Source organism: Euleptes europaea, chromosome 3 (genome assembly GCF_029931775.1).
Source record: "Euleptes europaea isolate rEulEur1 chromosome 3, rEulEur1.hap1, whole genome shotgun sequence".
NCBI classification, from domain to species: Eukaryota; Metazoa; Chordata; class Lepidosauria; order Squamata; family Sphaerodactylidae; genus Euleptes; species Euleptes europaea.
The window spans coordinates 116,682,005-116,696,506 of record NC_079314.1 but is presented as its reverse complement, the minus strand read 5'-3'; the positions used below and the strand labels follow the sequence as shown (position 1 = coordinate 116,696,506).

The window sequence follows — 14,502 nt, the reverse complement described above, 5'->3', positions numbered from 1 at the left end:
GCGGGAGGCCTCCAGCCACCACCTGGAGGTTGGCAACCCTATACAGAGATGAGTTCAACCTGGAGCAAATGGTTGTTTTGGAGGATGGACTCGATGTAGGGATGCCAGCTGTGGGTTGGGAGACACCTGGAGATTTTTGGGGCGGAGCCTGAGCAGAGCGGGGTTTGGGGAGGGGAGGGACTTCAACACCATAGAGTCCAATGGCCAAAGCGGCCATTTTCTCCAGGGGAGGCTGGAGGTCAGTTGTAATAGCGGGAGATCGCCAACTACTACCTGGAGGTTATATATCTGAAAATACACACTATATAAGTGCTGGAAACGATATTAGTAATATTATACAGCACACTTGCTCAATGAAAATTCTAAGTATATAATTATTCAATGTTCAATAGCCTATAGATGGCTAAGGTAATATTATAACCAGTGGTACAAAAAGGCTATTATAGGACTATTTTAATGTGTTAATTCACTCAAATAAAACATAATCATAATCAAATCATTCCCATTCTGTAGAAAATAACACAAATATCACAAGTATCCAAGGGTTATATTCACCCTCCTGTACTGCAAAGAATTCCTTAGATAAGTCCTTATCCATATAATCCAAGTTGTTCCCGTATGGGCTGAGAGGGAGACTCCGGCGGGAGCCTTGTGGAACGAACTGATCATCCCGACGGGAGCGGCTTGTTCCTCTCAGCCCAGACGGGAACAACTTGGATTATATGGATAAGGACTTATCTAAGGAATTCTTTGCAGTACAGGAGGGTGAATATAACCCTTGGATACTTGTGATATTTGTGTTATTTTCTACAGAATGGGAATAATTTGATTATAATTATGTTTTATTTGTGTGAATTAACACATTAAAATAATCCTATAATAGCCTTTTTGTACCATTGGTTATAATATTACCTTAGCCGTCTATAGGCTATCGAACATTGAATAATTATATACTTAGAATTTTCATTGAGCAAGTGTGCTGTATAATATTACTACTGCCTGGAGGTTGGCAACCCTGGGAGGGAGGGAGAGAATGCAAAATCCAAGGGCAAAGGAAATTGTTGATTGATTGACCGACTAACTGCTTTGGGTCAGGGTCGGCAGGGGCTGAATCCAAAGAGACCGACTCGGCTGTGTGGGGAGCTGTAAGCAGGCAGTGGGGTCATGTGTAAACAGGAGGTCGTGTCTGGTAGCAGTCAGCAGATCTAGAGATAGGAGGCATGGTCATGGCCAGGTGGAAAATCTAGTCTGAGACGCAAGCGGTGGGGCCGGAGAGGGGAGACGTGGCGGCACGCAGCCAGCAGATCGGTGCGTTATAAACAGGCAGGTGGAATCAGGTTCTCTCCTCAACAGTTTGCTAGGACTGAGGAGCCACAGCAAAGGCAGAGCTTATATACCCCCAGCCCTGCCCTGATTGGCTCGCTCAGTCACCTGCCTCTAGGGTTGTCAATCTCCAGGTACTAGCTGGAGATCTCCTGCTATTACAACTGATCTCCAGCCGATAGAGATCAATTCACCTGGAGAAAACTGCTGCTTTGGCAATTGGACTCGATGGCAGTGAAGTCCCTCCCCTCCCCACCCCAACCCCCACCCTCCTCAGGCTTCGCCCCAAAAACCTCCCACCGATGGCGAAGAGGGGCCTGGCAACCCTAGACAGGGGTGTGAATCCATTCCACCCCCTTGATACAAAACATACCTTGCTAGGGTTGCTGGAGGAATGTTATTGTACGTCCCCTTAAGCAACCTTTGATGCAACTGATGAAGAAACACGAAACGGTCTTCACCGGAACACCGTTTTGCATTTATTTTTTATTTTTATTAAAAAAAATATTTTTATTTTTATTATTTTTATGTTTATTATTTATTATTTTTATTTTTTATTATTGCATTTATTTTTATTAATTTTTTGCATTTACCTTCTACTATTGGGGTGCTCACTTTTTGAAGCCCCAGGCTAATTGTGCCACAGCATAATTCAGTGAAGCTTATCAGACGGCACAACGGCATCATTTCTGCTGCTACTCCCACGCTGTATCATCTGGGCAAACCACAGACCTTCCCCGTAATCAAGGACACTAGATGTTTTGGAAAAAGCTGCAGCTGTATTTAGTACTTTGTGTTGTTGTTCACTGTCTTGTATCTTGAGTGGGTGCTCTTTGTTAGAAGTATTATATCTATCTGTCTATCTATTTATCTATAAATAAATTTTATTTCGATATAAAAGAAATACAGAAGGAAGACTACAAAGGGGGGAAACGGAAAAAGGGGGATAAGGGTATCGACAATAAATTCGAAAAAGGCAAGAAAGTGAAAGAAAACAAATCAGGCAGATTACAATGCCATGCTATTCAACACAGTTTTATGACCAAAATAACTGCCCAGCTTAAGGGGGGGGGGGGAGTTTTAGCATTACTAAGCTCACAGACAAATACTAGTCATCTTAGTCATCTTATCAAAAATATTTTACGTCTATGCAATCAAAGTAATTATCCAGATATGGAATTAACTAAGGTTTCGTTATGATTGGTTAACATCTACTCTTATTTTATTATAATTAGACTTCAATATACTGATAAAATAGTTTCCATTTTGTATGGAACTGCTCATTATTCTTGTCACCATTTACCATAGTAGTCATTTTTAGCCGTGGTTGCATATTCCATTAATTTTTCCTTCCATATACACTACTGCAATTTGTTTACAGCATTTACATAATATCAGTTTACTATTATTATTCTGGCTATACGTGCTGTGAAGAGGACATCTTGGCCATCTTCTGGTCACTAGGTGTGTGGGGGGAGGTAGTGAATTTCTTGCATTGTGCAGGGGGTTGGACTTGATGATCCTGGTGGTCCCTTCCAACTCTATGATTCTGTGGTTGTGGGTCTCCCTATTCAGCAGAATGAGGTGGGAATCAGTTTGCGGAATGCTGAACTGGCGGAATGGACTGTACCATTTCAGTCTGCAGGAGTGGGGAGGTCTGTGTCTGCCTTAGGAAGGCTCACCCAACTTTGAAACTAATCTTTGCAAATAGAAAGCCAAGCACAGCAAGGGGAAAGATTCTAACCACCCTGGATCAGCTTATGTTAGATCAGTTGTAATGGCAAGAGATCTCCGGCCATCCCCTGGGGGTTGGCAACCCTACAAGTAGGAAACTGGCCAGTTGGCCATTCTTGGGGAGGCCATTCTATGGGGAGGTACAGATGGAGTCTCCGTTTGGTGACATCATCCTTTTACCTGGAATATTGCAGGCAACTTGTGGGATTGCTCAGTAGTAAATGTTTTGCATGCAAAAAGTTGTGGGGGGGGGGTTGCCTTCAAGTCACAGCTGACTTATGGCTACCCCGTAGGGTTTTCAAGGCAAGAGGCGATCAGAGGTGGTTGGCCATTGCCTGCCTCTGTGTAGCAACCCTGGTAATCCTTGTTGGTCTCCGCTCCAAATACTGGCCACAACCGACCCTGCTTAGCTTCTGAGATCTCACAAGATGCCCATTATATTAGGTGCTGTGGAACACAGGCAGGATAAATGCCTCTGCAGTCTCTTGTTTGTGGACTTCCTAGAGGCACCTGGTTGGCCACTGTGTGAACAGATGGCCTTGGTCTGATCCAGCAGGGCCTTTCTTATGTTCTTATGAATTAATGGGCCTTGGTGTGATCCAGCAGGGCTTTTCTTATGTCCTTATGAGATTGCGCTAGCCTGGGCTATGCAGGTTAGGATGCAAAAAGTATAGGTTCCGCTAAAAATAAAAAATATATGTTTTAAATCTTGTATACTCCAGAAAGCTTGGGGAAGGAGTATCAAAGCTGGGAATGATATTTCTGGAACACAGGGGAGGGGCTGTGGCTCAGTGGTAGAGCCTCTGCTTGGCATGCAGAATGTCCCAGGTTCAATCCTCGGCATCTCCAGTTAAAGGGACTAGGCGAGTAGGTGATGTGAAAGACCTCTGCCTGAGACCCCGGAGAGCTGCTGCCAGTTAGAGTAGACAATACTGACTTTTATGGACTGTGGGTCTGATTCAGTATAAGGCAGCTTCATGTGTTCATGTATGCCATTTATTTTTTTCTAGGAATTAATCACTGCAACATTGACATTGGCTGAATGTTTCTGCATTTTGGTTGCCGGTGGCTAAACTTTCAGTCATGCAAAGGAGTCTTCTTGCAAATGCTTGTCCTTTTGAGTCATGCTTTTTTTAAAAAAGAGGCATGGTCAGACTTTAGTTAAAAAAATAAAAATAAAACTCTGGACTCCCGACCTGTGATGGAATCTGGCAAGTCCTGGCAGGAGCCCGGCAGAGTCTGGTGTTTGCTGGCTTCTCAACCATCAATGCTGTCCTCTGTCTGAGGAGAACTCCTGCTAGGCACAGAGATAGGGTTCTCAATGCTGCATCAGCAAATGTCAGAAAAGGCTGTGGCTCAGTGGTAGAGCACCTGCTAGGCATGCAGAAGGTCCCAGGTTCAATCCCCGGCATCTCCAGTTAAAGGGACTAGGCAAGTAAGTGATGTGAAAGACCTCTGGCTGAGACCCTGGAGAGACGCTGCCAGTCTGAGTAGACAATACTGACTTCGATGGACCAAGGGTCTGATTCAGTAGAAGGCAGCTTCATGTGTTCAAGTACCCTCATATTCTTTGGCTGGTGTCTGGGGAAGGAGGAATTTGGAAAGGATGTAATATCATTTCTGGGTGATGGCCTAGGCTAACCTCGGTAGTCTTTACTGTAGAGACCAGGGAAAATTCCTAGAGCGTCACTATTTGGAGGCCATTTTTCTCCCACTCCTCAATTCCTCTGGGCTGGAAATTGGGGCTGTGGGTGGGTAAGTGGGAGCCCTACAAAGATATGGTCTTAAATTCAATCCCTGGCATCTCCATCCTAGAGAATCTCGTTACAGGTGCTGGAAAGATCTTTCTCTGTCTGAGTGCCCAGAAAGCTGCTGCCAGTCAGAGTAGACAATACTGAACTAGATGGACCAATGGACTGACTTGAGGAGTTATGGCTCAGTGGCAGAGCCTCTGCTTTGCATGTACAAGGTCCCAGGTTCAATCCCTGGCATCTCCAGTTAAAGGGGCTAGGCAAGTAGGTGGTGGGTGGATGTAGAGGCAGGTGGAGGCATGCGGGTGGTTTAGGGTTGCCAGGTCCCTCTTCGCCACCGGCGGGAGGTTTTTGGGGTGGAGCCTGAGGAGGGTGGGGTTTGGGGAGGGGAGGGACTTCAATGCCATAGAGTCCAATTGCCAAAGCGGCCATTTTCTCCAAGTGAACTGATCTCTATCAGCTGGAGATCAGCTGTAATAGCAGGAGATCTCCAGCTCGTACCTGGAGGTTGGCAACCCTAACAATGTGCTAATCGCATATGGCATGTATCTTCTTTATTTGTCTGAACAGGATCCTTAATTATTGGTCAAGCAGTGACTGACAATTCCATCCCATCTTGGGCGAGGCCCACCCCGAAGCCAGGGGGCCCATTAGCTGTGGTCATGGGTCCAACTCTTTCTGCCATACACGCAGGTAACAGAAGTTGGACTGACTCCCCCCTTTTTATTCTCCTCGGTATTTACTCCATGTAGCAACTCTTTGGGTAAGAGGAAAAGATGGATATAAGGTTTCCTCCATCTTGAAGAAAAACGGGGGGGGGGGGTCACCAAAGCAAAACAAAGGCGAAGGAACAATTGGGGCAATGGCTTTATTGCTTGCACGGGACACTAAAGTAGAATCGGAAAGATTCTCCCTGAAGAAGCTTTATGCCAGATGCTTTGGGGTGACCAAAGCTTATTCAAGTTTCATTTCCCTTGCACCAGTTGTTTCTTCCTCCATCTTGGCCATTCATGGCCTCTTCTTTTGCAACAAAGGGATTTGTGCCTTTGGCATGCCCATTTAGTATATAAGCCTAGTTAATTTATAGAATCATAGAGTTGGAAGGGACCACCAGGGTCATCTAGTCCAACCCCCTGCACATTGCAGGAAATTCACACCTCCCCCCCAAGTGACCCCTACTCTATGCCCAGAAGATGGCCAAGGATGCCCTCCCTCTCATGAGCTGCCTACAGTCATAGAATCAGCATTGCTGACAGATGGCCATTTCTTATAACAGTTGACAATTCCTTATAACAGTCGTTAATTAGGGTCGGAATCTGTGGAACGTCTAAGATCAAGATGTCCTGTCGTGACGAATGTAGTCCGTGGGACACCGGAGGGGGATTTTTTAACTCCTTCCTGCATGGTCCTCCCAATTTAAATTGTGCCCCTCACCACCGCACTTTGCTCCATGTGGGCAACCATGCAGGTCCAAAGAAGCCGGTGAAGTCTAGTTCATTTTCTCCAGGTGAGCGGATCTCTATCAGCTGGAGATCAGTTGTAAGAGCAGATCATCCAGCTAGTACTTGGAGGTTGGCAACCCTACCAATGGACAGAAGCCCTGCTGGGCAGAAGCCCCACCTGGATCCACCCCCTTTCTAAAGCCAGTACTGAATGAAGGCTATTTATGCATGGCTGCTTCCTCACAGTCACCCCGCCGACTACTTCAGGGCTTTGCTTTGGTTACGCTTCCGTTTTCTGACCCTCAGAGGTCGCCTCGCTCTCCCTGCGCGTTTCGGCGAGTTTAACCCGCGTTTTCTGGATTCGTGTTCAGCCAGCATCCAGAAAAAGTGGGCAAAGTGCGCGGAATTGCGCGGGGGGAGCAAGGAGACCTCTGGCAGTCCGCAAATGCATTAATGTCCGAAGATGGCAGTCAAGCCATTGACAGAGAGGGAGGCCCATGAAATAATTGTCACATGGCTATACTTGCATTGACACCCCCTTCCCCGACATATTTGCGATGCGCCTGAAACCGACATTCTGCCATTTTCCTTGTAGCAGTATTTGTTAGTTAGTTTTTTCAAAGACATCTGTGCTGACAAATGGGATAATTCTAGATCTCATTGATCTTCTCCCCCGCAAAACAGGAACTTTACTTTTAGGGCAACCCCAGCCTGGTAATACCACTACGTCTCTTGGCAATCCGGCAAAGAAACCAGCTGACAGCGGAATACATGCAGGTAGAAGAGCTTGTGTTGACTCTGTTTCACTGCCACGGAAGCGTTTCCCTTTAACACAGGACCACACAAGATACTAGGGTCGCCAAGCCCCTCTTTGCCATCAGCTGGAGGTTTTTGGGGCGGAGCCTGAGGAGGGAGGGGTTCGGGGAGGGACTTCGATGCCATAGAGTCCAATTGCCAAAGCGGCCATTTTCTCCATATGAAGTGATCTCTATTGGCTGGAGATCAGTTGTAATAGCAGGAGATCTCCAGCTAGTACCTGGAGGCTGGCAACCCTAAAGTGAACTGATCTCTATCAGCTGGAGATCAGTTGTAATAAGAGGAGCTCTCCAGCTAGTACCTGGTATAGGGTTGCCAGCAGGTCCCTCTTTGCAACCGGTGGGAAGTTTTTTGGGCGGAGCCTGAGGAGGGCAGGGTTTGGGGAGGGGAGGGACTTCAATGCCATAGAGTCCAATTGCCAAAGCGGCCATTTTCTCCAGGTGATCTGATCTCTATCGGCTGGAGATCAGTTGTAATAGCAGATCTCCAGCTAGTACCTGGAGGCTGGCAACCCTAAAGTGAACTGACCAATGGACTGACTTGAGGAGGAGCTATGGCTCAGTGGCAGAGCCCCTGCTTTGCATGTAGAAGGTCCCAGGTTCAATCCCCGGCATCTCCAGTTATAGGGATTAGGCAAGTAGGTGGTGGGTGGATGTAGAGGCAGGTGGAGGCATGCGGGTGGTTTAGGGTTGCCAGGTCCCTCTTCGCCACCGGTGGGAAGTTTTTTGGGGGGAGCCTGAGGAGAGCGGGGTTTGTGGAGGGGAGGGACTTCAATGCCATAGAGTCCAATTGCCAGAGCGGCCATTTTCTCCAGGGGAAATGATCTCTAGCGCTTGGAGATCAGTTGTCATAGCGGGAGATCTCCAACCACCACCTAGAGGTTGGCAACCCTAACAGTAACAGGGAAATCCTCAGGGTCTCTGGGAGAGAGGGACTAAGGGTCGAATGACCTATCAGGTTCTTAACAAGCTGGGTCTAGGTTCCCAGGACCCAACACAGGTTCCCTGCAGCACACAGCTGCTGTAGAGACTTTGGTTGCAGAGCCTAAGGAGGGCGGGGTTCAGGGAGGGACTTCATGTGCAGGAGTGAGGAAGCCAACCTGGTTCACCAGATTAGAGGCCGCCGCTCAAGTGGAGGAGTGGGGAATCAAACCCGGTTCTCCAGATTAGGGTCTACTGCTCTTAACCACTACGCCACGCTGGCTCTCATGGTATATGAAACTCCTTATACCAATTCAGACCCTTGGTCCATCTAGCTCCACATTGTTTATACTCTGACTGGCAGCAGGTGCTCTTAATACAGAGAAAGAGCTTTCCTAACATCAGCTAGCTAAATTGTGGAACTCCCTGCCCCAGGATGTGGGGATGGCTTCCAGCTTGGAAGGCTTTAAGAGGGGAGTGGGCATGTTCATGGAGGAGAGGGCTATTCATGGCTACTAGTCAAAATGGATACTAATGATGCCTACCTATTCTCTCCAGAATCAGAGGAGCATGCCTATTATATTAGGTGTTGTGGAACACAGGCAGGATAATGCTGCTGCAGTCATCTTGCTTGTTTGCTTCCTAGAGGCACCTGGTTGGCCACTGTGTGAACAGACTGCTGGACTTGATGGACCTTGGTCTGATCCGGCAGGGCCTTTCTTATGTTCACTACCTGAAATCCTTGAACTGGAGATGCTGGGGATTGAACCTGGGACTTTCTGCATGTCAAGCAGGTGTACTGAACCTGAAGCTCTAATGCTAGGTCTACTTGGGGTGTAAAAGCTGCTCAGTGCAGCTTGGAGATGTGTCATGGCCCACAATTCATGTGGATTCACATAATTCTACTGTGATGTCTTGTTCGTTCCTTCCAAATCAAGTTGTACGGTGTTCATAAACATATAAAAAAAATCTGATGGATCAGATCCGTAGTCCAGCATATTGTTTCCCATAGTGAACATATGAAGCTGCCTTCTACTGACTCAGACACTTGGTCCATCAAAGTCAGTATTGTCTACTCAGATGGGCAGCGGCTCTCCAGGGTCGCAGGCAGAGGTCTTTCACATCACCTACTTGCCTAGTCCCTTTAACTGGAGATGTCAAGGATTGAACCTGGGACCTTCTGCATGCCAAGCAGATACTCTACCACTGAGCCACAGCCCTGATTTTATTCTGGAAAGGACCGTGCATTGGGGGGGAGGGCACACACTGTAAATGCAAATATTAGCACTGCCCCCTCCTCTTGCTGGGATAATCAAGGATGCTAAATCTTCAAAAACCAGTGTAATTGGACCACTCTGAATACCTTTGATGGAAGTAATTCCATTCTTCATTCCATGTACAACCAAACAGATGTGTTTGGCAATCATTTCGTGCTGTAACCGCACCGTCATTTTGGTTTCTGCAACAGCTGTGCTGTGTCTGAGACCATCACCTTTTGCATGTTATCTAGCAGGCCTGTTGATGTGAGGGACCTCTTACACTGGTAACAGGGCACTGGACGCTGCAAACGGCTTTGCTCCAATGTGCCGTCTTCGTCAGATAAGTGGATGACTGCTTTCTGTGTTTTGCAGTGGACAACGACCCCCATTTCATCATCAACCTGCCCAGACAACAGGAGAACATCTGCTTCAATATAGATTCCAAACCTGGAGCGATCCTGAACCTGGTTTCAGATGCAGAGTCTGGTAAGAGTCCAGTGCTCCTTATTTAACATCCATTACATTTTCTTGTTTTCGATGGGCCTTTTCAAGAGCCCGATTTGATGCCTTTCCATCAGCTTTGCTCAGCGGGGGATTTCAGCATATACTTGTAGAGGCCAGATTATGCCCCTGTAATTTTAATTCAGTTGAGTCAATTATACATATTTTATTACACTGTGAATTTTATCGGGAGGTTAGAAATAAGCTGACTTTACCTGTGTTTGTCTAGAAATTTTAGAAATATTAGCACTCGGATGATTTTATTGATAATTTTTTATTAGAAGATAAAGATGCTTTTATCTCTTATTCAGTGGCAAAGTTCTGTTATGTAGCCAGTAAGATACGGCAGTCCTTAGTTGGGGTTTTAAAATTGTAAATTTTGTACTGATACTTGCTGGTCAAATGACTGTAAATAAACTGAACTTAACATGGCCCATGGCCAACTTGTGTATTTAGTAGGAGTCATGAAACTATGAACACATTAAGCTTCCCTTATATTGAAAAAGACCATTGATCTATCATGGTCAATATTGTCTCTTCAGACTTGCCATTGCTCTCCAGGGTCTCAGGCCAAGGTCTTTCACATCACCTACTGCCTGGTCCTTTTTAACTGGGGATGCCGGGATTGAACCTGGGACCTTCTGCATGCCAAGCAGACGTTGTGCCACTGAGCCCCTCCCAATGAAGCTGTGTTACACTGAATCAGACCCTTGGTCTACCAAAGTCAGTATTGTCTACTCAGACTGGCAGTTCCAGACTGACACTCCAGGGTGTCAGACAGAGATCTTCCACATCACCTACTGCCTGGTCCTTCACTGGAGATGCTGGGGATTGAACCTGGGACCTTCTGCATGCCAAGCAGATGCTGTGCCACTAAGCTGTAGCCCCTCCCCGTCTAAGAATCATAATGTTGAACTTGAAAGGAACCTCCAAGTCCAGTCTGCACTGTGATTCATCAGCCTCCTGCTGGTAAGAGTAACCACCTCACCTGATGCTCAGCGGAGCCAGCGTGGTATAGTGGTTAAGAGCGGTGGTAGTTTGGAGTGGTGGACTCTGATCTGGAGAACCGGGTTTGATTCCCCACTCCACATGAGCGGTGGAGGCTAATATGGTGAACCAGGTTGGTTTCCCCACTCCTCCACATGGAGCCAGTTGGGTGACCTTGGGCTAGTCACAGCTCTCTTAGAGCTCTCTCAGCCCCACCTACCTCACAGGGTGTCTGTTGTGGGGAGGGGAAGGGAAGCTCAGCCCTGCTGGAAGCAAAGTCATCTCTAATGGAGGGAAAACTCATGCATAACTTCAAGGAATAACCGAGATAACCTGGGGGTGAACGTGAGTGTAAGTACCCATGCATAAACAACCTGTGACTTCACAGCAAAAAAAGAAGAAGAAGCTGCAGCCAACTCAGTGCAATCCCATGAAGGTTCCACCTCAGGGTTTTCAAGGCAAGAGATGAGCTGAAGTGGTTTGCCATTGCCTTCTTCTGCTGAGCTTTCCTTGGTGGTCTCCCATCCAAGGACCAACCCTACTTAGCTTCCATCCTCACATGAACACATGAAGCTGCCTTCTACTGAATCAGACCATTGGTCCATCAAAGTCAGTATTGTCTACTCAGATGGGCAGCGGCTCTCCAGGGTCTCGGGCAGAGGTCTTTCACATCACCTACTTGCCTAGTCCCTTTAACCGGAGATGCCGGGGATTGAACCTGGGACCTTCTGAATGCCAAGCAGATACTCTACCACTGAGCCACAGCCCCTTCCCCATCCTCTGATATCAGGCTGGTCTGGGCTGCTTAACCCTTTCACACCCTGACCTGGATGGCCCAGGATAGCCCAATCTTGTCAGATCTCGGAAGCTAAGCAGGGTCGACCCTGGTTAGTACTTGGATGAGAGACCACTAACAAAATCCAGGGTTGCTATGCAGAGACAGGCAATGGCAGCCCTCCACTAATCATCTCTTGCCCTGAAAATCCTATGGGTGGCCATAAGTCAGCTGTGATTTAACTGCACTTCCCACCACTATTATCATGTGTCAACCTTGACCTGGATGGCCCAGGCTAGCCCGATCTTCAGATCTCGAAGGTAAGCAGGGTCGGCCCTGGTTAGTACTTGGACGGGAAACCACCAAGGAAGGGGCTGTGGCTCAGTGGTAGGGCATCGGCTTGGCAGGCAGGAGGTCCCTTGTTCAATCCACAGCATCTCCAGTTAAAGGGACTAGGCAAGTAGGTGATGTGAAAGACCTCTGCCTGAGACCTTGGAGAGCTGCTGCCGGTCTGAGTAGACAATACTAACTTTGATGGACCAAGGGTCTGATTCAGTATGAGGCAGCTTCATGTGTTCAAGTCCAGGGTTGCTACGCAGAGGCAGACAATGGCAAACCATCTCTGAACCTCTCCTGCCTTGAAAACCCTACCGAGGTCGCCATAAGTCAGCTGTGACTTAACAGCAAAAAAATAATAATGCAGATGCCTAGAAATGTGCCAGACCGTCCTTGAAAATGCTGAATGTTTTCCCTCCTTCGGCTTGCAGGGATTGCTGTTAACGGTCAGCTTGTTGGGGCCAAACAGGCCGTCAACGAGAAGCTGCAAACCTACTTTGGTAAGATCGGGTTTGATTTCAAAAAGAAAGGTGTAAAAGTCGAAGTGAGCACCGAGGCTATCACCCTTATGGACAGCTCCTCCAGCACTTCCCTTTCCTGGTCTGACCCAGGGAGGATCATTCGGAGAAGGTAAACCGGGGACATGGCAACCTGTAGACTAGCTATCCATCTGTTTCCCTTTTTCCAGGGAACTGGGAGCAGCATTAGGGTTTCCCAGCTCCGGGTTGGGACCAAGATCAGTTCCTATGGAAAAAATGGCTGCTCTGGAAGGTGGACTCTATGGCATTATACCATGTTGAAGTCCCTCCCCTCCCCAAGCCCCACCCTCCTCAGGCTCCACCCCCCCCAAATCTCCAGTTATTTCCCAGACAACAGAGATCAGTTCCCCTGGAACTGGCATAGTTGGGATTTGAACCTGGGTTTCCCAGATCCTAGTCCGACACCCTAAATTCCAGCAGCTTTAGAAGGTGGGCTCCATTGACCCAAAGCCCACTCTATCTGGATACTACTCTTGAATCTCCATGACATTTCAAAGACGGAGTTGGCAACCCTACCCATGAAACCTCACTACCTGCCTGCAGGGAGAGTAGCATGGAAAAAGGAGAACCAAGCATGCCGTTTAGGGTTGCCAACCTCCCAGAAGATCTCCAGTCACCACCTTGGAGAGTGGAGGTTTGAATGCAGGAACACCTCCCCACACACAAAATTGATATTTTGATTTTTATACCTCACTGGCTATCAGACCTATTGATTGCAACCTAGAGCAATGGCTACCAAACAGCTGTCTTTCCACCAAAGTCAGAATCTGGTACATGTCCACCGCTCTTCACCACTACACCATGCTGGCTCCTCGGCCTGAACAGAATAAATTAATGACCAGCATGACATAGTGGTAAAGAGCGCTGGACTCTAATCTGGTGAACCGGGTCAGTTTCCCCACTCCTCCACACTAGCGGCGGAGTCTGATCTGGCGAACCTGGTTTGTTTCCCCACTCTCCCACGCGAGTGGCAGTCTAATCTGGTGAACCGGGTTGGTTTCCCCACTCCTCCACATGAAGCCTGCTGGGTGACCTGGGGCTAGTCACCATTCCCTCAGAACTCTCTCAGCCCCACGTACCTCACAAGATGTCTGTTGTGGGGAAGGGAAGGCAATTGTAAGCTGCTTTGAGTCTCCTTAAAAGGTAGAGAAAGATGGCATATAAAAACCAACCTTCTTCTGCCCTCAGAGCTCATGTTTGGATGTACATTTTTCTGCTTCCTGCTGTGTCAAAACAGTGCTTGGCTCACTCACTAGGAAGGGCCCCTCATTGCTCCTCTTGCCCGCTATGAGTTCTGCAGCTGAGACCTTTACTTTTTTTCTCCTGGGGTGATGATTTGACAACCCCACAAACGACAGAGAACCTATGGGGAGGACCCCCACTGGTCTTCTCTGGTTCCCAGTCAGAGAGAGCCAGCAAGGTGTAGTTGTTAAGAGCGGTGGTTTGGAGCGGTGGACTCTGATCTGGAGAGCCGGGTTTGATTCCCCACTCCTCCACATGAGCGCCAGACTCTGATCTGGAGAACCGGGTTGGTTTCCCCACTCCTACACATGAAGCCAGCTGGGTGGCCTTGGGCTAGTCACAGCTCTATTAAGAGCTCTCTCAGCCCCACCTACCTCACACAGGGTGTCTGTTGTGGGGAGGGGAAGGTGATTGTAAGCCGGTTTGATTCTGCCTTAAGTGGTAGAGAAAGTCAGCATATAAAAACCAACTCTTCTTCTTCTCCTCCATGGCCCATCTTGTGATAACGGAGCGCTACTAATGGCCCATATCAATTTCTCTGAAACCTCTAGGCTGCTCATCGTTGTGAACAGGAACAGCAGTGCCACCATCATTGTTAACGGGAACACAACTTTCACGGTGTTGCTTCACCGAGCGTGGAAGAAACATCCCGTCAACGTGGATTTCCTGGGGATCTACATTCCTCCTGAGAACCAGTTCTCCTCCAGCGTCCACGGCCTTATAGGTAAAGCCCTCTGGGGTTAGGAAGACAGGAGAGGTTTATATGATTTGGAAGGGGGAATTAGTTAAAAAAAAACTGGAGAAATAACATAATAGAGAATAAAACTGCTGCTGTCATACTGCCCTTGCACACATCTACGGTGAGACCACACTTGGA

General features: G+C 47.8%; 1 protein-coding gene across 1 annotated transcript in view; it reads left to right on the top strand.

The window, feature by feature from the left end:
- Positions 1-14,502, top strand: part of ITIH2 (inter-alpha-trypsin inhibitor heavy chain 2) — a 48,789-nt gene that overhangs the window by 31,677 nt on the left and 2,610 nt on the right. Inside the window, exons 17-21 of the mRNA XM_056847704.1 lie at positions 5,379-5,501; positions 6,935-7,027; positions 9,618-9,731; positions 12,276-12,474; positions 14,177-14,349. Coding sequence (XP_056703682.1) covers positions 5,379-5,501; positions 6,935-7,027; positions 9,618-9,731; positions 12,276-12,474; positions 14,177-14,349 — 702 coding nt within the window. The remainder of the gene's footprint in view (positions 1-5,378; positions 5,502-6,934; positions 7,028-9,617; positions 9,732-12,275; positions 12,475-14,176; positions 14,350-14,502) is intronic.